This window comes from Dipodomys ordii, unplaced genomic scaffold, assembly GCF_000151885.1.
Source record: "Dipodomys ordii isolate 6190 unplaced genomic scaffold, Dord_2.0 Scaffold139, whole genome shotgun sequence".
Lineage (NCBI taxonomy): Eukaryota > Metazoa > Chordata > Mammalia > Rodentia > Heteromyidae > Dipodomys > Dipodomys ordii.
The window spans coordinates 3,673,841-3,701,204 of NW_012267355.1; the positions used below are offsets into that span (position 1 = coordinate 3,673,841).

At 40.9% G+C, this 27,364-nt stretch overlaps 1 protein-coding gene across 3 annotated transcripts in view; it reads right to left on the reverse strand.

Moving 5' to 3' along the window:
- Cdc14a (cell division cycle 14A) overlaps window positions 1-27,364 on the reverse strand; it is a 162,974-nt gene that overhangs the window by 84,616 nt on the left and 50,994 nt on the right. For all 3 annotated transcript variants that reach the window (XM_013031435.1, XM_013031434.1, XM_013031433.1), the window contains one exon: window positions 5,735-5,814. In XM_013031435.1, coding sequence (XP_012886889.1) covers window positions 5,735-5,814 — 80 coding nt within the window. The remainder of the gene's footprint in view (window positions 1-5,734; window positions 5,815-27,364) is intronic.

Genomic DNA, 27,364 nt, shown 5'->3' on the forward strand with positions numbered 1-27,364 from the left:
TATGTATGTATGTATGTATGTATATATATTACAATGACACCTAACATCAACCCTTATGTGTTTACTGTGGTGCTTTAGAAGAAAGAAAGCAGCCTCATGCCAAGTTCTAAGTGGTTGGCGCTTTGGAGCCTTTCTTAAAAGACCTACAAGTTCTGGCATGCCAGGAGATCTAGATGAATTGCTTTTGAGATTTCCCATTAATGCTCTGCTGAACAGCTCAGCAACTAGGATATCACTAAGGTCATCCCCAAAACACAACAAACACCTCCCTTCAACAAACAGTAGGTGACTATTTTTGAAAGCAAATGCTATGAATGGGTCACCAGTGAGACGTTCGTTCATGGATCCTTCGTGAAGGAAGATTGTCTGGGTCCACATCTGCTCTGAAAGAAAACTTGGATACTCCTGTTCACATTAGATACAACGCCACCATCTGATACGTCACTTATTTCCACCACCTTCAGGAAAGAGCACAAAAAAAGTTCTACAAATGTCAGCAGATTATTCTGATCCTAAGAAATCAATTTCCCCACACACATGTCTGTGGGTTTCAGAACAGATGAGAAGAGAAGAAAAACAGGATTTCAGAAAATGGTGTATTAAACACCATTATTATAGATTAGCTCATCATTCAAAACCAATCAAAATCCTTCATAAATAGGAATGTGCTTGATAAATCTCCAGGATAGAGAATGCTACACTTACTTCCCCGAGACCACAGAACAGCTTATAGATCAGTTCTCTACCTTGGCCATATATTCATACATTAGAATAGGTATTCTTTAAAATCCAAAACACAAGAAGTGGAGGTCTGGCTCAAGTGGTAAAGTGCTTGCCTAGCAAGACTGAGGCCCAGGTTCACACCCTAGTACTGCCAAAAAATGAAACTCCAACGCCCAGCCTTCACCTTAAATCAGTTAATCACATCAGAATTTCTAGCCATAGAATCCAACCAGGCATCAGTAATTTTTATGGTTTCCCAAGGGTGCAACATTCCCTTGGAAAAGCTAGACCCTCTTCTCCAAGGTTAAAATAGTATTAGTAATAGTAGTAATGACTATACAGGATTATATCCATGCACCTCTCCTAGAAGAGACTAAAAAACAAGCAAGCAAAAACACCCCTACCAACTAGAGATAGGTCATTTGACTTCTATCAGTTTCATTCTATTGGATGGAATGCCAGCCCAACCCGACACTTTCTATGTCATTCCATGCTATATGTTATGCCTATGTCTTCAACATCCGGTCCCTGAGAGGCTATTTGTTGTCTGCATAGTTTTATTGCCCTTTAATTTTGCATGCTTAAAAAAATTAAGTTTGGGCAGATTTAAGGATCATCACCAACACCACAATACTTACTGAGCTAAAGCATAAAGACCAATAAAGGAAGGAGGCATCCAATGAATTAGGAAGCATCAAAACGATCTCAAAGAAGAGTTGCACAATGGAAAAGGGAACTTACAACATCTTGTGAAACTCTGAACTTCTACAAACACTGTTTTAGGAGCACTCAAGAATGTAGGTTTGAAAACTGTTGACAGCCATGAAAACAATCAGAGATTTCTAGCGAGGGCCAGTGGTCCTGTGGGACTCTAAACAGGCAGTAATTAAATACACTAAATTTGGTAGAATACTAAAGGGAGGGACCACAAAAGATCCATGCCAGGCTTGCCAACAAGCTCCACTGAGAGCCCCCAGAACTGAAAGGCCTTTGTGCCTTCGAAGCCAGCTGCCAAGCCAGCACTGAGGACGGATGGTCTCAAAGAATGAACAGGGATGAAAAGTCCCCATTTTCTTCTAGTTTTCAGCTAAAGTCACTCTGCATAAATACACTGGCTATTAGTACAAGTAAAAGAACAGTTTCTGATACAAATACCTTACTCAATGGAACACCCCAAGACGTACAAGAAATAATATCGCAACACTCCTTGAGTATCATACCAAACTAGAAATTCAATTGTCACTAGAGTTGATTGTTCTTAATTTAGTCAAAATAGACAGCAACTGGATGCCTGTGGCTCAAACCTATAATCCTAACTACTCAGGAGACTGAAATCAGAGGATAAGGGTTCTAAAAACCAATTGGTGCAGAAAAGTCCAAGAGACTCCATCTCCAATAAGACCCATGCTAGAAATGTGACTCAAAAGAAACAACAGCCAGCCAAGAAAGCCCCGCAAGTTCAAACCCCAGTATCCAAAGAATTGATAGCAAAGCTACAGGATTTGTATAGCTTTTTATTAAATTTTATTCAATTTGTCTCATTTTTAGTGAATTTTTCTATGTTAATAGAAAACTAGAGCTCTAAATTCTTAAATATAAGCCAGGTGCCAGTGGCTCACACCTGTAATCCTAGCTACTCAGGAGGCTGAGATCTGACCGTCAAGGTTTGAATCCATCTAAGCCAGGAAGGTCCATGACTCTTATGTCCAGTGATACAGGAAAAGCAGGAAGTAGAGTTCCAGTGGTAGAGCGCTACCTTTGAGCACAAAAGGAACAAATACTAGGCCCTGAGTTAAGGCCCAACACACGCACACATAGTTTAAATATAACTCCAAAAAGAAAAGGAACCCATTAAAAAAAAATCAAATCAACTTCTTTGGTTATAATAGGGTACCTATGCTGCAAATATTTTACTACTTACCATCCTACCTCACATACTGTTATTTTCTAAAACCATATAAATGAAAAGCACTCCCTCCCAAACCTGAAAGGCAGTCTATGAGGCCTATTCTTTGGCGGGCGGAGGAGGGGGGAGGGAAAAGGGTGTCAGCGGCTTGAACTAGATTGGGCCTAGGCACTGACCCTGAGATCTTTTGCTCAAGGGTAGTGCTCTACCACTTGAGCCACAGCTCCACTTCCAGCTTTTTTGGTGGTTAACTGGAGTTAAGAGTTCCATGGACTTTTCTGCCAGGGCTGGCTTCAAACCACAACCCTCAAATCCCAGCCTCCTGAGTAGCTAGGATTATAGGCATGCTACCCGGGTAGGACTACTCTTGATATCACCTCCAAATCCAGCTCAAAGATAAACTGCTTCTTTAGTATCCCATAACACTTACCACCTAACTCTAATAAATAATTGCAATTGCTTTATATATCTGTATCTTTATACATACTGGGTATCTTGATATCAAGTTTCCTATTACCTTTAGATCCATTGGACTATGGCAGTGGTTAGAAAAAAAGAAAAGAAAAAGCAGCAAATGCATGTACTTATTCCCTTGGGACTTGAATAGGCAAATAACCCAATCTCAGCCCTCAAGAGAAGACCATGCAAACAAATAATTATAATACAAGACATTTGCTTAATTGTATATGTAACATTGTAATACATACAATGCAATAAGGGATTAGAGGCAAAGGATCTGACAGGCTACCCCTGAAAAAAATGAAAAAAGTGCTCACATAAATGTTTGCTAAATAAATAAATCTTGAGGAATGACATTATTTATACTTAGAAGTCTCCATTAAATCCCCTAATTAGAAAGATACAATAGGCAGTATATATGGGAATGCGGGCATCTTAGTGAAGAGCACACACAAACCATGGCTCCAAAACCCTTGTTCTTTAAAAATTAAACAATAAATAATTAATTAATAATTTACAACTAGAGGTTGCAAATATAGCCAGAACAACAACAAAAATAAAAATACAGACACTGAATATAAAAGTATAATCTAGCCAGGTACCAATGACAAACAACACCTATAATCCTAGCCAATCAGGAGACTGATACTTGGAGGATCAGCGTCCAAAGAGAGAGCAGAAAAGACCATAAAACTCCATCTCCAATTAACCAGCAAAAAGCTTTAAGTGAAGCTGTGGCTCAAGTGGTAGAGCACCAGGCCAGAAGGAAGAAGGTCAAGCAAGAGAACAAAACCCTGAGTTCACATCTCAGTACCAGTACCAAAAAAATAAGTAATAAAATAAAAGGAAGTAAAGAAATGAAAGAAAAAAAGATCAAAGTTTATCTGACTAACGCAATTAGAATATATCTTTTCTTCTATTTTTGTTCAACCTAACCATTTTGTAGCTCATTTTGTGCCACCATAAATAATTACATAATTTCGTGCCTATTTTTCAAAATCACTATGGAAAATGTTGACTTCACATTAACAATAACAATAACATTTCGTATGGAGAAAAACACAATCTTAATCATATACCAGGCACTGGGATGTATGCATTACATTAGTTTATCCTAGGAAAATCTTGAAACTTTTTAGAGATGTAGAAACTGAGGCTCAGAAAGAATAGGTAACGGGTCCAGGTTTCATAAGTGTACTACTGACAGAATAGAGCAAAGGCTTCAGAACTCCTGTCTCTTCTTCGCTAGATGTAGATGTAACTACTTCCCATAGAACTGAGATAGGAGCCAGGCATCCAGTGGCTCATGTCTGTAATCCTAGCTACTCAGGAGGCTGAGATCTAAGGATTGCAGTTCAGAGCCAGCCTGGGCAGGAAAGTCTGTAAGACTCTTATCTCCAATTAACCACCAAAAAGCCTAAAGTAGAGCTATGACTCAAGGGGCAGAGCTCAGGGATGACAACCAGGACCTGAGTTCAAGTTTTAGAACTACACCTCCCCACCCCCACCCAAAAAAAAAACTGAGATAAGGCTACTGATATTGTCACTATCACCTTTTCTGCCATAATGGAAGTATATTTCACAAAGGGCTTTGAAATTATTGAAGCCATTTAAAGAACTGGAAGGGAATTTTTTTTTAAACTTTAAACTTCCATAAAATTCTCCTTTATGGATTCTTCCACTTTTTATTGTCCCCTTCATGTCTCATTGGCTTATTACCTGGAGATTGCTTAGGGATCACCATCTTAACCTAGATCTCCCTGGGAAGATCAAACACACTAGGTATGGTCAATTCCCTGGCCTCCTTCCCCACCTCACATCCAACTCTCTCCCTCCTGTATTCCTCTCCTGTGTTTTACTTTATTCATGTGAACATTTGCTGGAAACACTTTACATGATTGTGCTCTCTGAGCACACAGAAGAATGGGAGACAGACAAGCAAAGAGGCCTCCTCCTCCTTCTCCTCCTCTCTCGCTTCCTTTTGCTCGTGACCATAGTAACAATAACAATAAGCCATACACATGCCCATAGGTTTGGACACACAAAGCAGCAAAAGGGCAAAAATACTACAATCATTCACAGTTTTATCAGATGACTGGGTGCTATTTCAGGGCTTGGAAGGGGCAGGGGGAGGGTTATCTGGGGAAGTTGTGTTGTTTGGTTTGGTTTGGTGTGGCTTTGCATGCTGGAGATGAAACCTGGGGCTGCTAGGCTAATGCTGTGATTACTTCGATACATGTTCCCTTCTACTTTTTAACTAAGCTCAAATTGACTCCAGACTTTTGAAGAGCTTCTGTAGATGATGCAAACACATGGCAGCCAGATGTGCCCCCTGAACAGGGGATATAAGGTCCCCACTAAACCCATGGTCCTAGAAGGTACCTAAGTGGCCTTATTCTAGGTCCCCAGCTTCTCCTAAAAGGACAAAGTTTTTTTTATTCATACTAGCTAGCCAAGGAAATCTGCAAAATGATTGAAAACTAGCATCTGGCCTTCCTGACCTAGGGCAGTGGGTTATACCACCTCCTCTCATCCCACATAGCATAACACATGGTCAGTCTTAAAACAGCTAGAAAACTCCAGAACCCGACTCTCACACAGTGAACTCTGGGTGGAAGCCTAAGCCAAACCCCTGAGGAGCAGTACCTGAACGGAAGGTAGGGAGGGTTAGAGCCCGACAGCAGCGCTCGGTAGGCTTCTTCCGGTGTCTTCTTTAAATAGATCACCTAAGACAGATAAACGGTGACATTTAGAACACACCCAAGAATGACACAAAACTAAATTTAATTACTCAGGAACAACCACGGTGCTGTTAATCTTCAGACACCTCCAAGTTGCCAGGTTTTTATTTTATTTTATTTGTGCCTTTTTGATCTATAGCTGAGCAACAGCCCTAGGTGAGAAGATGGGTAAAGACAGATCCTTGAAGCAGACATCAAGAATGGATCCCACAGCCCTCCAGACCAACACACAGCAGAGACAGGCATAGCTCAGTCATTCTACTCTGTGCTGGAAAGCACATTGGCTTGGTTCATAGGACCAGGGATCCTCAAATCCCTCGGTCCAAAGAACTAAGCTATCATCCAGGGTGGGGAGTATCTAGCCTACAGATTGTAGATGACCCACAAAATCACATGGCACACAATGGACAGACAGCTTCTCATAGGCTGCCCAACGCTGTATTGATCATTTGTTATGGCCTGCAAAGGATGTTATAAATATCTAATGACCCTTGGTAGAGAAAAAAAAAAAGGCTCCCACATCTAATGAGGAACAAACAAGAAGGAGCTATTAAAACCAGTAAACAACTTCCCCCTTAGGCAATCTGTCTTACAACATACGCTAGGCACTGTGTCTGGGACTGGTACCTCCTTTAACAGAACTCACATTATTGTGGCGCAAGGCAAGAATGAACAAAAACAAGTGTGTATTCTAAGCTCTGAAGAAGAAATCATTGGGGCTCTGGAAAGAGAAGAAAGGAGGCTAGTCCAGCGAGACAGTCCCTAGTTGGTACTTAGAGTGGCACTGGGTAAGAGGGAGTCGGGTAAAGAAGCATGGGACCAGCCATGGACAAGCAGAGGGCTTTGAAGGTTGAGCAAGGTAAGACCAGAGAAAGGTCCGTGAGTAGGAAAGAGCCTGGGAGAGAACACAGAGGAGAACAGTGTGGTAAGGACAGGGGGAGGCAGGCAGGGGGAGGAGGGGCATAGCTGTGGGCAGACAAGAAGGGAGACTGGTTTTATTCTAAGTGTAACTGAATCTTTTACTTCTGGGCTGAGGACCTTGGTCGGTTTCATCTATTGTTTCAATCTAATTTAATCCTTCACATCCTCCTTACTTAGAATTATGGCTTTACTTCCTTAATATGTCCCAATGTCAAAAACCCTATGCATTTCAATTGCAACAAGTCTGAACTTTGTAAAAGTAGGATTTCCCTCTCCACTTACAAAGCTTCTTTGAGCTTCAAGTTAATCCACTAGCAATGTATCACTCATATTTACTTATTAATAATCCCAGAACTGAAAAGCAATTCGTCCAGATTTCCCCAAGGAAAGAATATTAAAATAGATTTTAAAAAAAAGGACATCTGACTTTAACTAACAAAGCCTTATATGAATTTGGCAAGTGAAGGGAGGGTCTAATACACACACACACACACACACACACACACACACACAGCAACCAAAGCTAAATGAGTAGGAAGCAAAACCAACATCAGAAATCTATTAACTGTAAAAGTACTGCTAGGCCAGACATGAGATCTGAAGTTCCCAGTTCAAAGCCAGTACAGGAGCAAAATCCAAGAAACTCCAAACAACCAGAAAAGAAAAAAAAGCTAGAAGTAAAAGTGTGGCTCAAGTGGGATAAAGCTAAACAAGGAGTATGAGGCCCTGAGTTCAAACTCCAGTATCATTACACACACACACACAACTAATGTGGATACAGTTCTACAGAAAATTATAACTATCCTTGCAGCTCAAATAACTGCAAAATCCACTGAAATCAACTTTAGCCTTGAGGACTATTTTCAGAAACCAGTGTTACTGCGTGATTGTACAGCATCCTAATGGGCGAGAGTGGCAGAGCTGGTTCTAATGCAGTGATTGCTCAAGGCTAGAAAAGCTGCAATGTCTGAAGGCTGGCTGGCTGCTAAAAGGAAAAGCTTCGGCGTGTGGATTCGATAATTAAGGCTTAGACAACAACCTCTGAAAAGCCAAAACTTGTTTCCCTCCATGTGTGCAATTAAGTCCCTTGCACATCGAAGCTGTGGTTCTACTAAAAGGAGTCAGAAGCTTCCAGAAGATGCTTCTTTATCCCAGCACCTTCAAGACTCTGACACCATCTTACCTATATGCTCAGCATGCATGACCCATGTTCTCACACTGTCACATGAGAGCCTTTGTTTTTATTTTTATCCCAGTGCTAAATTATGAATGAGTGCAAAGTGAAACCTAACAAAGGCCATCTAAATACCAGCAAGATTCCTTTCACAAGATGGCCTTTCACCACCTAAATGCAGCTACTTAGTGAGAGTGGAAAAATATTCCAAGACTTGAATGAATGCATGAGTGAATGAGTGCACTTGTGAATGAATGCATGCAAGGCCATTCAAAAACAAAATCCCACTGTTCCAAGAAAAAAAATACAGCATGGATTCCTAGACATATCATCTTATTAAAAAGGCACAGAGGGAGAAGAGACAAACTGGGCCTGACTGACACACACATTTACTAGCTTTGCTATCAAGAAAGCTAAAGCTCCAAAAAGTAAGGAACTATCCAAACTTGCATTGTTGTGCAGTGATGAAGCTCAAATCTGAACACAGATCTGACTCTAAACATCTGGAAAAACCAGGCACTGGTGGTTCATGCTTGTAATCCCAGCTACTCAGAAGGCTGAGATCTGAGTATCACAGTTGGAAGCCAGCACAGGCAAAAAAGTCTGACTCTTATCTCCAATAAACTACTCAGAAAAAGCTGGAAGTGGTACTGTGGCTTAGTGATAAATAACCTTGAGCAAAAGGGACAGTGCCCAGGCCCTGAGTTCAAGCCCTATGACCAACCAAAAAAAAAAAAAAAAAGTAGATATCAATCTATCCATCTATCTATAGATGTATATCTATCTATAAATCTATATAGATAGATGTCTATAGATAGTTGCCTCTTGTGCAACTATTTGTACAGTTTAATTCCATTTCTTAAACACATGATTCTTGAGCGCCAAGATTCTAGCATATACTATTAAGAGACTAATTTGCTTAAATTTTAATTATTCATCCTCTCACTTAACTGCTATACATCACACTATGTTTCTTTAAATCCAGCTATCCCTTAAAGCAACTGAATGTAAAATGTCTCTTATTGCTATGTGGAGCACCTGCCCCGGAATCTACACATAAATGAGTATTACAGTACATAACACATCAAATGTGTATACACAATATATGGATAAGCTATCCAATATCAAATTTGTAAGAATTTTATAGAAGAGTAATAAATCAACATTGGGAAGTTAAATAAAATCCTCTTAGACTTTATCTGTGAATACTTCTAGATGATTTCTTAAAAGTAAATCTGGTGGTCATTCAACCCCTTGAAGCCTGTGAACAATGATAAATGCAGTTTTCAGAAGCCTCTTGGAATTTATAACTCTATTTCAGTACTCAGATAATGTAATCTCGCTGATATACAATTGGTGATTCATAAAGCAACAAGTAGCTTAATATAGAAGTCTAAACCAGACTCATAAATTTACTAATCATCATTCCCTGGGGATATTTACTCAAGCCACAGGACTAAAAGCTATTGTCTTTAAAAATAATAACTTTACAACAAAATGCAATACAGCTGCATCTTACAAAGAAACCTGTGCCTATATGTTAATCTCACTTATATTTTGTGATTTGCAAGATGAAAATACTGGAGGATTCAACTTGGCTTTCTGCAAGACAATCCTTCCATGTTGGCAATTGATTTCCTGTTATTTGTGTGATATTGTACTTGTTTTTAAAAAGAGGAAACAAATGCTGAGGACAGTCTCCCAGTGGGGTACTGACATGGGGACACAGACATAAGAGCTTGAAATTGTCCTTCCAACCATTTCTGCGTCAATTAAATTTCTCCCACAAAGAAGTTTCTGGTGAAAACCAATGTGACAGCATAGAAATGGTGTAAAAGGACCACATCAACCAAATTCTGCGTCAATTAAATTTATCCCACAAAGAAGTTTCTGGAAAAAACAATGTGACAGCATAGAAATGGTGTAAAAGGACCAGATCAACTAAATATAGGAGAGAGAGAGAAAGAGAGAGAGAGAGAGAAGAGCTCAGAGACAGTGCCCAGTGCCCAGTACCCAGGCCATAAGGTCAAGCCCTAGGATTGGCAAAAAGAAAAAACTTCAGAAACTACACCCAGACCCTGAATTCAGACCCCAAGACTGGCACAAAAAATGAAATAAAGTAAAATTAAAAGCTCTGGCTCTGACAGTTTCTGCTTGCTTATTTCTAGACAGTGCTTAGAGAGTCAAGGCCATATCCAGGTCTTAGCTCTCCCTCCTCCCTCCACTCCCAACACCTCATAAAAGGCAGCCAATGGGAGACAAGAGAGAAGACAAATCTCCAGTATGGCTGCAGCTCTGTCAAACACGTACTTGATTTACTTCCTGCTTACAATCTACACAGGAACCTGCACACAGGCAGGTGACACGAGGAGACAGTGCAGCCTCAGATGAAGTAATGGACTCCAAGGACACATACAGAAAAGCAGTCCAGGTCCAGAAGGGACTACAGCCCACCCTTTAACATGACAGTGTGGAGATGCTCCTCTCCTCCCCTTCCTTGGGCCTCCCTGCCAAGGAAACCACAGTCCCCATATGGAGTGGCTTTCTCTGCTATCAACCCCTGGCCTACATCACCAAAAGCTCTCTCCCTTGCTCATGCAGATTCCTCCTCCACTTCCATGCTGTGTTTAATTGATTTATCCAGCTTCCCCCAAGTAGACTGTACGGATAAGGGGGCTAGCCTCCAATTCCTCTGTTCTTCAACATTGTGTCTGTCAGAGATCTGTTGAAAAACTGAGGTTTGAGATGGGCACCAGTGGCTCACGCCTATAATCCTAGCTACTCAGGAGGCTGAGATCTGAAGATCACGGTTCAAAGCCAGCCTAGGCAGGAAATCCAGGAGACTCATCTCCAATGTACTTCTGAAAAATAACAAAAGTTGGAATGGAACTGTGGCTCAAGTGGTAGAGTACTAGCCTTGAACAAAATGCTCAGGGACAGCACCCAGGCCCTGAGTTCAAGCTGTAGGACGGGCAACAACAACAACAACAAAAAAGAGACTGCAAAGAGCTAAAACATAAAGCTCTAACAAAGAAACATGGGAGACAGAAGGGAAACAAGATTTAAAGTCTTTCTTTTCACTCCTGGGACCTAATTCCCAGAACTCTTAAATGTCAAGGCACCTGATTTATAATCTGCTTTCTCCTAAAGACGTCATTGAGCCTTAATTACTATAAACGAGCCCAAGTAAAATGTTTACCTCCTTTATGTTTAGCAACCTTTTTCTTCTTAATCATTTCCTCCCATTACATTCAATGACTAACAAAACAATATTGCATTCAATATGATCATTTTTAACAAGAGGAAAAAAAGTCCTAAAACGTCATATATCTGTGAATGCACAATGTACTTTGGTTCTTCTCACAGAAATAGACAGGCTCAGCATTGAACAATCACAAATTAAGTGGGTACATGTGATTACAAACCAGAAATGCCACGATTGATTGGAAACAACCTATATGTATATTAGCCAGTCTATTTTAAATGGCCTAATGAAAGCAGCCTAAGAACGCACTATGGATTTAGGTTGAACACATTGTAAAAGGGAAGTAAGTCACTCTTCCTGTTCTCCAAGGCTATTAGAAATCACAGATTATGAAGTCAGCAAATTATAAGACAATTCAAAGTTTAACAAAGAGGGAAACAGATTAATCATAGAAGAATCATAGACAGGCAGAATTGGGCATCGGAACTCTAACTCCATCACTGACTCGGGCATTCTTTTGAGAAGTCTAGAAATGACTGTGTTTTCTATGTGAGGTTATGTTTGCTCTGCTTTTGCTCATGTGACTTCTATTTCCATTTATTTTGAAGTTGAAGTTTGATATGCAGCAGACTACACTCCTTTTTTGTTTATTTGTTTGTTTTGCCAGTCCTAGAGCTTGGACTTAGGGCCTGAGCACTGTCTTTGAGTTCCTTTTGCTCAAGGATAGTACTCTACCACTTGAGTCACAGCTCCACTTCTGGCTTTTTTGGTAATTTATTGATGATAAGAGTCTCATGGAATTTCCTATGCAGGCTGGCTTTGAACCACAATCCTCATATCTCAGCCTCCTGAGTAGCTAGAACTATAGGCATGAGCCACTGGAGTCCAGCTCTACTCCATTTATTTAGTTTAGAAATCGTCCAGCCCACGTCTTCATACCCTAATCACTGAGAAACCAGGCAAAGCTCTTGGATGGGTAATTTAGGACAATTGCAGACAACATTAAGCCATGTATATCTTCCCGTTTAACTGGATGAATTGGATGGAAACCACAATTTTCATAATCAGCCTGAGCTGCTATCTTCCCAGAAGTGACAGAGAACAGTCAGGACAAATATACCTCTCTTACTAGCTCAGTCTCAGAGACAAGACAGACCTCTTCTGCCAGAGACAAATCCAAGCTCCAGAACAGACATCTTGAGTAGTGTGTCACAATGAGCAAGCCCGACGTTTTATAAAGCAAATCAAGGAAACACCAAGACCAGCAGGCTCTGCACACAGATGTTTAAATCCCTCTGCTAAGGAGAAAGCCTCTGCTCCCAACACCTGAGACCTTCATCCCACACAAGCAAACCCAAAGCTGTTAAGATACAGCACAGAGGGAAAGGTAAGTCTGGGTGCATCCATCATCAGAAACCCTTTCTGCAGAAAACACAAGAACATACTCATTCCAGAAGATCATCTGAATACTTAATACACACTTTCATTTTGAATGGTTTCATATTTCAGAAAGAAGGAAGGTAGGAAGGGAAGAAAGAAAGAAAAAAGGAAGAGGAGGAGGAGGAAGAAGAGGAAGACGAAGAAGAAGAAGAAGAAGAAGACGAGGAAGAGGAGGAGGAGGAAGAGGAAGAGGAGGAAGAGGAGGAGGAGGAGGAAGAAGAAGAAGAAGAAGCGGAGGAGGAGGAGGAGGAGGAGGAAGGTGGGGAAGAAGAAGGGGAAGGTGGGGAAGAAAAAGGGAGGGAGCCACAAAAAAATTAAATTAAAAAAAAAACTCTTCCCAAATCTGAAAAAAAAAGAAGGGAGGGAGCAAGGAGAAAAGGAGAGAAATGTGTTATTTAAATCAAGGTCTGAGTTTGATCAAGCTTAGAAGGCAAAGAAACTACTACCCAAGCCTGAGTTCAAGTCTCAGGTGAAGCAGGGCGGGAGGAGGGGGGACAGAGAATGAAATAAATGAAGAGGTTTTCAATGACTCCAATTAAGCCTTGAATTATTGTGATTTTTGGGGGGGAGGTGCGGTCGTGGGGCCTGAACTCTGGGCCTGAGCGTTGTCCCTCAGCTCTTCAGCTCAAAAGCCTTGAATTATTATGACTACACTGAATACCCTTCAAAATGTATAGCTTTCCTCAGTATTATGATTAGAATTAGTTCAAACTGCAAAAGTATGAAAGGAAACAGATTTTCAAAGAGTAACCAGAAGAAAATATTGGGAAAGAAAGTGAAGAAAGAGCAAAAACTTTCTGGGAGAAAGACTTCTAAAGACAGAATGGAGCCCAGGGAAGCTTTTTGCTTCTTTTGCAACTTGTAGAACTTACGGCAACCTATGGCATTCTGTAAGAAGGGCGTGAGAGACCAAGCCATCCACGCTACACATTCTTGTCACCAGAGCATATATTTAATGAACTTTATGTAACACTGTTCTTTAAAATTAAGATGTTAGTCAAGCCTGGTAATGTACACCCATAGTTCCAGCACTCAGAAGGGCTGAGAAAGGAGGATTATGAATTAGACCTTATCTTAAAAAAAAAGAAAATAGTAAAATAAAATTGTGCTTTTACTTGTCCACTATATTTACCTTCTGCTTGCCAATGCTGTTATTTGTAGGTAAGATATTATGCAAACTTCTAAGACAGAGCCCCCTGTAATGTGAACTGAATCTCAGGGCTAGCACCTCATAGTAACTTGTAAGCTACTCCTCTTTGAACTTAAGAATAGAAAACATACAATGGGCACAAACAAGGAACTGGTTGTTCTCTTGCAATATTTGCCAGAGTGGTTTGCTAAGAGGATGCAAGAGAAACCGGAGTTTTGCCCCACACTTAGGTATTTGCAGAAAGGATTCTGTGGCCATTTTTCTGTGCACTAACCTTAACTGTTCAAACAAACACTGCATCACAGGATTGTCTGAGATAACAGAGTAATCGTTCCTGAGTGAGCAAAGGTTTCCTTAAGTAACCAAGTTCCCTAAATTCCTTAGCCTACTTATGGCCACAAACAGAACTGGAACAAGTAAGTTACTTCCACCCAACCAACAATCCTCCTGGACACATACCCAGTGCAGGCTCCAGTCCATCTGCCTCCCCTGGGGCTTGAACTCAGGGCCTTGGTGCTATCCCTGAGCTTTTTTGCTCAAGGCTAGTTCTCTACCACTTTGAGCCATGGCACCATTTCTGTTTTTCCAGTGGTTAACTGGAGATAAAGGCCTCACAGACTTTCCTGCCTAAGCTAGCTTTGAACTGTGATTCTCAGATCTAAGCCTCCTGAGTAGCTAGGATTATGGGCAGTCCTGGGGCTTGAACTCAGGATCTGGGCACTGTCCTTGAACTTTTTTGCTCAAGGCTAGTACTCTTGAACTACAGCTCTCCTAAAGATGTGTCTGGCGGAAGGGGGGAGGGACGGCTCTGGAAAAAAGTGTCATTTGCTGCCAAAACTACAGCTCACTGACAGGCACAGGCAGTTAAGAACTTTCTCAAAAAATGCAGCTACTTCTGAAGGGAACATGATGAATTCTCATAACACAGGTTTCGGATTTCCCCAATTCCGGAAGAGACAATAGTTATGTTATTAACATAGTCTTAAATCCTGGGTACAGAATGACTCTGCTCCCAGGAGGTTTAACGAGCAGCTGATTTCAAATCAAAAGCACTAACGCTCAGACCTCAATGATAATCTTCCAAAGAAAGGCTTGGGGTGAATGCAGAATGCCCCTCTTACCTGTGGGGTGCTCCTTGACTCTCACTGATAGCTGAAGACATGGATAAGGCTGAACACTACATATAGTGTGTTTCTTCCTATAGATACTTTGGACAATGTAATAAATTTGGCACAATAATGGCAAATCACAAAAACTATTAACATAGAAAATTATAACACCATACTATAAGGTTTGTGAATGATTCTATCTCTGTCTCTCTGCTCTCTCTGTCTCTGTCTGTCTGCTCTGTCTCTGTCTCTCTCTCCTCTCTCTCCCTCTCTTCAAATGTCTTATTTTAGCTAGGCACTGATAGCTCATGCCTGCAAAATTAGCTATTCAGAAGGCTGAGATCTGAAGATCACCATTCAAAGCCAGCTCAGACAGGAATGTTCATCTTTAATTAACCACCACAAAACTTGAGCTGTGGCTACACATACAGAGCTAGCCTTGAGGGGGGAAAAAAAATAAGGGATAGTACCCAGACCCTGAGTTCAAGGGTCAGTACTAGAGTGCGTGCACGCACGCGCGCGCCCACACACACACACACACACACACACAAACTGTTCTGTTTGTAATGTACTGTGTGCTGGCCCTTATTATGATCATGTGATTTACATGCCTGAGCCCTGAGGAAGGAGAGGAGGGATACAGGCACACAAGGCATTCGGCTTTGAGGTTGGGATACTTATAGTATAGCCAGAGATCTGACATCCAAGGCCATCACTGAGGGACTAGCAAGTAGGTAGGACACACAGTGTGGACACACTGGACAGAAGGGCGATTCACATGCTCAGTGGGATGGAAAAAACTGAATTTTCAAGACACTATTCAGAATGGTGCACAATTTAAATCTTATACCATATTTCTAGAGTTTTCCATTTAATATTTTCAGACCACATATGACTTAAGTAACAAACTAAACAAAGTAGAACCATAGATAAGAATGATGAAGACCCTGAGTTTAGGGGTTTTTTTGTGCCAGTTCTAGGGCTTTAACTCAAGGCCTGGGAACTATGCCTTAGCCTTTTTCTTTTTTTCTTTCTTTCTTTCTTTCTTTCTTTCTTTTTTTGGTAGTTAATTGGAGATAATAGTCTCATGGACTTTCCTGCCTGGGCTGTCTTGGAACTGGGATCCTCAGATCTCAGCTTCCTGAGTAGCAAAGATTACAGGTGTGAGCCACCAGCACCTGGCTACATCGTTTCTTACACCCAAATGAGTCACCATTGGAAATCTGAACTCCCTCCAGTGAGTTTTCTTATCTTGTGCATTCTTTAATAGCAGAGAGAAAGAACGAGAGAGAGAGAGAGAAAGAAGAGAGAGAGAGAGGGAGTTCTCTTCAGGTACTAAGGAGGCAGGTATGTAAGGAATCATCTCTATTCTGGGAGCTCATTCAGCAAGGGAGAGATTGCAAAGTAAGTAATTGCCAGCAAAGCAAGTAATTGCCAGGGGCTTTTTAGACTATAGTAGGCAAAATTAATGGAAAGAGAAGGTGAGAAACCGCTGTCATCAAACCTCACTCTCCATGAAGTGGTAAGGAAATGAGAAATTGAACAGCTGGGGGCAGGCAGCAGGCGAGGAAAACAAATTAGAGAGAAAACATCAGGAAAAGTTTGTCCAAGGTGTTAAATTTTTTAAAATTCCCAAAGCAAGCCCACTCAGTGACTCACACACCCACTCTTGGAAGAATTATAAAGTCTGATTCATGGCCCAGCATGTATATTCACAAGGAGACGCTTGCTTGTCTGCTCATTAGTCTGACACTGTAAACCACAAATGTTACTCCCTATTAAATAATTCTTCTGGGTACTACAGCAATACAAAATATTTCTTTGAAGCTGAGGTTAGACTTTCCCAGCCAGGCTGTGTATTTTTGTTAATCATGACTTTGCTGTCTTTCTATATTCCTGACCATAAAAAAAAACAACTGAGATTTCATAATGAATATTCAAAGGCCTGGCTGGAGGGAAGGATTTGGGGAAGATAGGCAAGGCCAAAGAAAAGAAAGAAAATTTAAAAATACATAGAAGTCCTGGCACTAGTATGGAAACAGTAGCTTACAAACACACAATGTAAGTTTATTAGCACAGGATCCCTTTTGAGCACTAAAAATCTTAGGACTAACACACAGCAACCTCCACATGAGGCAGTTAGTTCTGGTTTTAACATTTCAGAGCTGGACCATTGCTAGAAAGGAGCTAGGCAGCCAGGCAGTGATGGCTAAGGCCTATAATCCTAGCTACTTAGGAGGCTGAGATGTGAGGATCGTAATTTGAAGCCACCCTGAGCAGGAAAGCCTATGAGACTCTTATCTCCACTTAACTCACAAAAAGGTAGAAATGGAGCTGTGGTTCAAGTGATAGACTGCCATCTTTAAGGGAAAAGGCTAAAAAAAAATGAGTTTAGGCCCTAAGTTCAAGTCCCAGTATCAGCATGCAAAAATAATAATAATCAATGTCAGAAAGTAACACATGGACATGGAGAGTGTTTTTAATGAATCAATTTACTTTCCACCATGGCAGGAAAGGAACAATGTGAATCATTATATCAAGTAAAAAGAAATTTTTGAAGTAAAATTAACATAGTTTAAAATTGTACAACTCAAAAACCCTTGTATACCAAAGGTATAAGAGCTAGTGTTGTGAGGTAGATAGGAGATCATCTTGTTTAGTTAAAAAATAAAATCACCAGGTGCTGGCAGCTCACTCCTGTACTCCTACCTACTCAGGAAGCTGAGATCTAAGGATCACACTTCAAAGCCAGCCCGGGCAGGAAAGTCTCCAAGATTTGTTGTTTTTTTTTTTTTGGGTCCGGTTGTGGGGCCTGAACTCTGGGCCTGGGCGCTATCCCTCAGCTCTTCAGCTCAAGGCTAGGGCTCTACCACTTGAGCCACAGCACCACTTCCGGCTTCTTTTTTCTGCTTATGTGGTGCTGAGGAATCGAACCCAGGGCCTCATGCATGCAAGGCAAGCACTCTACCACTGAGCCACCTTCCCAGCCCTCTAGAGATTCTTATCTCCAATTAACCACTCAAAAAATGGAAGTGGCCCGATGGCTCAAGTGGTAGAAAGCTAACTGAGCATAGAGAGGCTCAGGGACAGCATCCAGACCCTGAGTTCAAGCCCCACAACCAAAAAAAAAAAAAATCTTAAAGAAACACTCTGGGATACTGGCCCCGCCCACATAGTGACAATTCCTTATTCCCAGTCTCTCTTTACAATGGAGAGACATTTGAGGGTGTCACCAAAGCAAATAGAACAACTGTGTCACTTTACCTAGCTGGTCCCCAAAGTATTTAGGGTCCTTTCCCATTAGTCAAAATCAAAATTCAGATGCTCCCTAGAAGAGAAACTGAATGGCTAACCTATCTGAAACCCTGCAGTGCTGTTTAACCACCAAAAGGAACTTCCACACCACTTCCCATTCTCAAACTCCTAGTTTACATGAAGGGAGTTATTCCAAGACTAGCACTGCTTAAGTACGATCTTTCACTGAATAAGCCTCTGCCTGGTAAATGTAGGAAACTGAGGTCCACTCTTTCTCTCCACTAACTGCATTTGCTTGGATGAGCTATGGGACCTGTCTGGGCTCAGTTTCTCCAACTGAAACAAGAGGATGCAGGCCTAACTAAAGCAGGTTCTTCTAGAGTTGTCTATGATCTTGCAAAAGGACCTATTGCTTTGGTGGGGGGAGGGGGCAGGGGTTGTTTTAAGTTTGTTTGTTTTCTGGGCACAGAGAGTCTTGTGATCGCAAGGGCTTTAAACATTTGAGTTTCTTCTTACTGGAAATTATTCCAATATAATAAGAATAGTTGTTTAAAAAATTATCAGCACTCACAAATAAAATAAAATAAAATTAAAAAAAAAATTATCAGCATGGAAGTGGCGTTGTGGCTAAAGTGGTAGAGTGCTAGCCTTGAGCTGAAGAGCTGAGGGACAGCGCCCAGGCCCATAGTTCAAGCCCCACAACCGACAAAAAAAAATTATCAGTGTTTATTAACTACTACTTATATAAGTAAGATCTTCACCTATTGAAAAAAGAAACAGAAACAAATCTAAGCTAAAATTAGACTTTCATATGTAATATTAACATTAAGTGTGTGTAGGTTAAGATATATATCTCAATACACACATATATATATCAATATACATATATCGCAATACACACAAACCTATATATATAAACACACATATAGATAACTCAACATCTATGCAAGGCCCATTTCAATTCATATAAAATTCTAACTGCCTTGTGGGTTTTGTAATGCTAAGGACTGTATCCACAGCCTCATACTTGCTCTAAGTTGGAGCTATATCCAGCACCCTAAAACACCTTGTTACACTTAGTAACCCATTAAAAAGAATAATTCTCAAAACCCCATGTGTCTGCTGGACACCAATAGTTGAACCCTACAACACTAGCCACACCAGAGGCTGAGACCTAGAGGAATATGATACAAGCCAGCATAGCTGGAGTCTTCAAAACTCCAACACTAATTAGTCAGCAAAATTCCAGATTTGAGGCACAGCTCAAATAAGTGGTAGAGCACCAACCATGAGCAAAAATCACCAAGTGAGAGCTAGAGGCCCTGAGTTCCAGCCTTGAATATGACACAAACCACTATTCCTGTTAGTGTTCCTTTTATAAATAGCACTGACTTTGTCATTTAAGCATTCCAGCATTTAAATTGCTCTCTATTAAACTCCCAAAATTGTGGGAGACAATCAATTATGACTTGCTATCAATTAAACATTCAGCCAATATTCTGCAAACACTTATTGAGTACTTAGTATATGTCAGACATCATGCTATTTGCTACATTTGTTGTGAAGAACAAGACAAAGTTCTGTCCCTTAAAAGGAGGGGAAATAAGTCAATACATAATTTCAAGCACTAAGAAAATACACCTCCTTGATTCAACATTAAACAATGAACACAGGCTTTTTCCATATGAAGTATATGTCATTCCAAAGCTGCTAATATACAGAAATGGTATTATGATAACAGATTACTGCGATTATACACAGTACCTGAGTACTGAATCTATAATATTAAGTACCGTGTGCATGCAGGTAGACGCATGTATCTATATGTCTATGTATAGCTGAGAGCCTATTAAACACCAAAGAAGCATATTATCAGAATGCCAACAGGAAGAAAGAAAAGATATATGTAATTTAATTTGAGAAACAAACCATTCACAAATGAAAAGCAAACGGCTAATTTTCCAGGCACATTAAATGGAACCTCCAGGAGACCTGACTAAGAGATGGTATTGTGTTCCTCATTGCAGAAGGTTAGAAGAACTCTCAGTCTCGGAGCATTTCAAATACAAAGTATATGATTTTAGGGAGTCTTACTTGTTTTAAAACCACCCTACAAGCTGGATGCCAGTAGCTCACATTTGTAATCCCTGCTACTCTGGAGACTGAGATCTGAAGATCATGGCTCAAAGACAGCCTGAGCAGGAACATCCATGAGACTTTTATCTCTAATTAACCAGCAAAAAAATAAAACCCAGGAAGTGGAGCTGTGGTTCAAGGGGTAGAGTGATAGCCTTGAGCAAAAACAGCTAAGAGACAGCAACCAGTCCCTGATTTCAAGCTCACACACACACACACACACACACAGCCACCAAACTACAAGCTTACAAGCATGAAAGATTGTTTGGCCCATAGGCAGGCAACATCACAAAAGGGTTCTTGCCTATCCACCTATAATAGGAAGGAACTGCAGACAGGAAATGGCCGAGCCCAACGCTGTACCACCCCTCCCTTCCTCTATGACTGTCAGGAAGAGGAAACATGACCCAAACTCTCCACTAGACTTACCAAAAAGTCACAGAAAAAGGTTGACAACAGACCTGTAGCTGACATCCCTTGTTACTACTTTAATCAATATCTAGAATAACTGCCTTCATTGTTTTGGATCAACATTTCATTAACAATTTTCCCAACACTTGTCATCCACACACATTCCTAGTAGGCAGGATTTTATTGTAATAATTCCATACAGTGTACCCTGAGCAAGCTTATTCCCTCGAGCATATATTTGAAATGGCATTTATTTCATCTACAGTTATTTCATGACGATTTAAAGCAGTTCTGAAAAAAAAAAAGAAATTATAGAGGACTTGTAAGTTAAAGAGTAAGGAAACTCACAGGCTTAGTCTCAATAATTAAAAACAAAAAACAATTTTTTTTTGCTGTGGAACAGCAAACCTCAATTTCTACTGATTTAAAGACCCACACTCTAACCACTATTAAATGATACTGTTATGTCTACTCAGCAGACAGCTCAGTGCTGAATAAGCAAAGGCTCCTATCAGTGGTTTCAAGGAACCACCTTTAAACTCGGGCACACAAAGGACTTAGAAGCATCGTATTTTGATGAGTAACAGAATTTAAGATCTACAGGCTTCCTAATCATTTACAGATGCTTGGATTAGTGGGAGTGACTTCTGGTGGTCTGTACCTACCGATATAAACTAAATACGAGGAAATAACGTTTTTCTCTAAAGAAAAGCCACTAAGAGCCACTTTCCAACTTCTAAATGAACCAAACATAGGAAACTGTTTAAAAACACAAGATTTCAACCTGGCATCGGTTGCTCATGCCTATAATCAATCCTAGGTACTCAGGAGGCCAGTTTGTAAAAGTGTATAAAACCAGAAATTCTGCATATGATAACAAATTAATTCAGCTGCAAATTTGCTTAAATATAGCAACATACTTCCACAGCCTTAAAAATGTTGGCACTTTTGTACCTCAATGTTCACAACTGCTTAATTCATAATAGTCCAAATGTATAAACAATCTAAGTACCCATCATGCATGCAGAGAAAAGCAAATTCTGCCTTAGCCATTTAATGGAATATTACTAAGCAACAAAGATTGGTCTCTTGATGCAAATAAAAACATGATTAGATCTCAAAAATGATCCTCAGTGAGAGACTTTAGGTATAAGTGTGGGGGAGGAGGGGTATGTGTGTGTGTGTGCGCGCGCGCGTGCGCGCGCACACATATATATACTGGTGGTCTGGGATTAGGGAAGAAGAAAGATTAACTGTAATTGGGCTCAGGAGAATTGGGGGTATGATAGATTTAAGTTGTGGATTTATTGTGATGGTAGTAACATAAATGCATAGTTTTGTGGAAAAAGAGCTACATTTTAATAGATAGTTGCATTGTGCATAAATTATACTTCAGTAAAGTTAATGAAAATCAGACACAGGTATAACAGAGGCTTTAGGAGGTAAGCCTTTTTTAGATCTGATGAACTGTGAACTGAAGGAAGACCTTATCTCCTTACCCCCCACAGACAACACACAGTGGGCAGAAATGGCTTCTGGAAAATTCAAATGAACTCTTCCATTCAAAATAATGAGAGTCAGGCACAGTGGCTCATGCCGGTGATCCTAGATACTCAGGAGGCTAAGATCTGAGGATCAAAGTTCAAAACCAGTCTGGAAGCCAGGCTCTGGTGGCTCACACCTGTAATGCTAGCTACTCAGGAGGCTGAGATCTGAGAACTGCAGTTCAAAGCCAGCAGAGGAAGGAAAGTACCTGAGACTCTTATCTTCAATAAACCACCAGAAAACGGGAAGTGGCATTGTGGTGCTGAAGAGCTGAGGAACAGAGTCTAGACCCAGAGTTCAAGCCCCATGTCTGACAAAGAAAAAACAGTCCAGGCAAAAAAAAAAAGTCCCCATGAGACTCATCTCCAATTAACCAATCAAACACCAGAAGCGGACCTGTGGCTCAAGTGTAGAAGGCTAGATCTTTTTTTTTTTTTTGGGTCCAGTCGTGGGGCCTGAACTCTGGGCCTGGGCGCTGTCCCTCAGCTCTTCAGCTCAAGGCTAGCGCTCTAACACTTGAGCCACAGCGCCACTTCTGGCTTTTTTTCTTTTTGCTTATGTGGTGCTGAGGAATTGAACCCAGGGCCTCAGGCATGCAAGGCAAGCGCTCTACCACTGAGCCACCTTCCCAGCCCAGAAGGCTAGTTCTTGAACACAAAGAGGACAGTGCCCAGGCCCTGAGTTCAAGCCCCAGAATCAACAAAAAAAGAGAAAGAAAACATTGGGAAATTGGGAGACATACTGCTGTGACTGTAGCTATTCTGCAGTGAGGCCTTCATTGCTTGTTCTTGGTCAGGATTCATGGCTGCTTTCTGAGAGTGGTTCTTCTAATTGAATTTGTATTTCAAAGTATAAAACTAGTATAATTCCTTTTTTAAAAATTGTGACTTTCTGTGTTTCAAATTAAAATGCACTCCAATAGACAGAACCACACGGTGGTTGGTTGGTTGGTTGGTTGACTTGTACCAGTGCTAGGGCTTGAACTCAAGACCTTTGGCTCTTGCCTGGCTTTTTCACTCAAGGCTGACATACTTCCAGCTTTTTGCTGGAAGGTAAGATTCCTGGAGATAAGATTCTCACAGATTTGTCTACCTGCTTCAAACTAAAATACTCAGATCTTAGCCTCTTGAGTGGCTAAAATTACAAGCAGATGTCACCAACACCCACTCACAAGTTGTTGGTTTTTTGAGGTGGATTTTTTTCAGAATGTTGTGTGTAAAACCCCTTATGACTCAGAATCTTTTACTCTGTAACAGAGATTCTAAGTATGGAAATGTTTAGAAACCTTGAGGTTTTGCTCAGGGTTTCTTTGAGGAGCTGCCCCCAAATCTTTCTTAGGTTTTATCAAGACATTTTGTAGACCTATCCTTGAGATTTTTTTTTTACCCTGATTTCACATTTTCCCTGACAGAATGTTGAATTTGATCTTTGCTCTTAATGTGACTTTTGATCTTATCATCAGAGAAACCAAGAATGAAAAATTGTTTTACAATCCTACCAGCGCCGTATTAGAACTCTTTAAGAATCTAGTTGAAAGCTGAATTTTTAAATTTTATTTATTTATATACTTATTTATCAACTCAAGGCTGGTACTCAACAACTTCAGCCACCATTCCACTTCTGGCTTTTTGCTGGGTAATTGGAGATAAGAGTTGCAATGACTTCCTGGCTGGGCTGGCTTTGAATTATGATTCTCAGATCTCAGCTTCCTGAGTAGCTAAGTTTAAAGGCGTGAATTCCAGGCCTGCCGCCAGTTGTAAAAAAAATTCTTCTTAATGAATTTTTATATAAATTCGTTTATTTTCTGTTTTCCACGTGACCACAGGTAATACTCGCCAGACCTCCCTCTCTACACAATGAGAATTGCCTTTTCCTCCAGCTTCAATAACATTTTCCTCAACACCCCTTCAGCCCTCACAGTGCTGAAGTCCTTTCCAACTCTGCCAGCTGCCTGGTCCAAAAAGCTGATACTTTGTGCTTTAGGTTATCGTTACTCAGTAACCTCACGTCTATGAACCAGTTTATCATTATCTACTTATCGCTGGGCAACAAATCATGTTAGCAATAGCAGAACAATGATTCATTATTTGTTTTGTCTATAGGTTGACTGGGCTCAGTAGAGTGGTTCTCATTTTGATTGGACCTGCATTTCTAGGGAGGCTTGACTAGGCTGTGGTATTGAAGATAGCTTCCTCAGGTCTCCTAGAACCTTGATGGTGAGTGGGCTGGCAGTCTTGGCATAGCTTCAAAAGGGAGGAATTCAGTCAGGTGCCGGTGGCTCACGCCTGTAATCCTAGCTACTCAGGAGGCTGAGATCTGAGGATCATGGTTCAAAGCCAGCCCGGGCAAGATCACCCGTAAGACTCTTATTTCCAATTAATCACCAGAAAGCCAGAAGTGGTGCGATGGTTCAAGTGGTAAAGGACTAGCCTTGAGCTGAAGAGCTGAGGGACAGCACCCAGGCCCAGAGTTCAAGCCCCATGACCAACAACAACAACAAAAAAGAGGAATTCCAGCCCAGTACCAGTAGCTTACACCTGCAGTCCTAGCTACTCGGGAGGCTGAGATCTGAAGATCACAGTTTGGAACCAGCTGGGCAGTAAAGTCTGTGAGGTTCTTATTTTCAATTAACCATCCAAAAAAAAAAAAAAAGCTAGAACTGTGGCTCAAGTAGTAAAAGGCTATTCTCGATTAGTACCCAGGACTGGAACAAAAAAGAGCAAGAATTGTATTTCTCTCCATGGAATGTCCGAATTTTTGTTTTCAAAAATGTTGTCTTTTAAAAAAAAATTAAGCCAGGCCCTGGGCTCGGGTCTATAATCCTAGCCACTCAGGAGGCTGAGATCTAGGATCATGGTTCAAAGCCAGCCCGGGCAGGAAACACAATGAGACTCTTATATCCAATAAACCACTAGAAAACCGGAAGTGGTGCTGTGGCTCAAGCAGCAGAGCACTCTCCTTGAACTGAAGAGTGCAGGGATGGCACCCAGGCCCAGAGTTCAAGTCCCATGACCAACCAAAAAAACAAAACAAAACTTAAAAACCCTATTTCTGTCATCTAAAGATAAAAATCCACAGAAATACAAATATTTGAAATCACTTTCAGTCTTTTGGCTAAGAACGAGTGTGGAAATGTTCATGATACAGAAACATTTTTTTATTAAAAATTTGAAAGTAATCTAAAATGTTAATACACTATAATACATACTTTTCATGGAATATCACTTAGTAGTTCGAATGACAAAACGGTAAAATACATGTTGGCTACATAAAAAGGGTCTCTCAGAACTACCAGGCAATTACTCATAAGTAAATATCTCATTTTTAGAATGGTAACTCAGCAGGAGAATTGTCTACTTTTCTTCTGTTATGTAGTTATGGCAGACTTACTGCTTATTTTGAACTCAGGGCGTGGGCACTTAGATTTTTGCTCCAAGTGAGTGCTCTACCACTTGAGCCACAGCTCCACGTCTGGCTTTTTGCTAGTTAATTGGAGATAAGGATCTCATGATCTTTCCTTCCTGGGCCGGCTTTGCACAGTGGTCACCAGGCATTATTTTTTTTATTTTTAGTTGCTTATTTGTTTATTCCCTTGAACCATGCACAGTGCTAGGCAGAGCTCATAGGAACTAAATAATTTACTGATGACTGCCTGACTACACATCCCACACATCCCACAAATGGTGTAGATAGATTCTTCCTATGAAAATTCGAATAAAGCCCAAGGTGGAAATAGAAAGAAGAGGGAAGACTGGAGACGGAAGGAAGCAAAGAGCGATGAGCTCTTCCGCTTTATAGGAGGTCTAAGCACCAAATAGATAGTAGGAAATAGGAGACTGGCTCTGAAAATTTGGAAAGGCCACAGTTGCCCTGCCCAGAACTCCACAACCCAGGCCCGAGTGCTTACAATACTACAGCATGGTCACTTTGTAAGTGACCACCTTCATCCTCACACCTGTCCTGAGAGGCAACTCTGGGTTTTATCATCCTGTTTTCAAAATGGAAAACCAGAAATGTAAATAAGTCTTGCTCCAGTCATATAACAAACAGATGAAGTGAGAGCCAAGCCCATTGCTCTGCTACACCCTCTGATCTCCATTGCTAAGCCAGGGGGAGAATGGCACCTTTGCAATCAATAAGGCCTTGATGCAACTCTTTAGGCCTGATGTGTCATGCATGGCACAATAAGAACCAAAGGCAGACATGGTTGGAAAGTTACAAACGTCAGCCTTCTCATTCCCAATTCAGACATGACCTATGGTTCAGGCTGGTCCCAGTTAATCCACAATGAAGACCTGACATTTAGCCATGCTAGGATTTACCAAGTGGATTTAAAAAAAAAAATGTGGTTACCACTTCTGCTTAAGCATTCTCTGTGGATCTGAAAAAGAAACTTAATTCTTTGTTTTTTTCCTCTGGTCTTGGGGCTTGTACTGAGGACCTGGGCGCTGTCCCTAAGCTCTTTAGCTCAAGACTAGTGCTCTACCATTTTGAGCCACAGCACCACTTCCGGTTTTCTGGTGGTTCATTGGAAATAAGAGTACCAGAGACTTTCCTGTCCAGGTTGGCTTTGAACCACAATCCTCAGCTCTCAGCCTCCTAAGCAGCTGGGATTACATGTATGAGCCACCAGTACCCAGCTGGTATTGTTGTTTTTGTTCATTGAGAAAGGACTGTCCTATATAGTCCATGCTGGTCTTAATATCACTATGAATCCCAGGCTAGCCTTGAACTCACAATCCTCCTACCCCAGCCTCCTGAATGCTGGGTTTACAAGTATACACTACCATACCTGGCAAAAGGTTCTTCATGTTTTAACTTTGAGCCTAATTTTCTCTTTTTTTTGGTACCTTTTTTATTTTAAAAATGCTGTACAGAGGGGTTACAGTTACATGAGCAAGGTAATGAGGACATTTCCTATTGAGCATTGTTAACTCCTCCTTCATTTTCCCCCTACCATCCCTTCCCTCCCATTTCCACAGTGATCCTCCCATGGAGCCTGTAAGTATACAGTAACTGGCTGGAGACTTGGTCTTAAGACACATTTCAAAGGACCCCATTAAGTCAGGTAGTAATTTTTGGGGGGTGGGGATGATCCTCGGGCTTAAACTCTGGCTAGCACTCTACCACTTGAGCCAAAGCTCCATTTCTATTTTTTTTTTTTTTGGTGGTTCATTGGAGATAAAAGT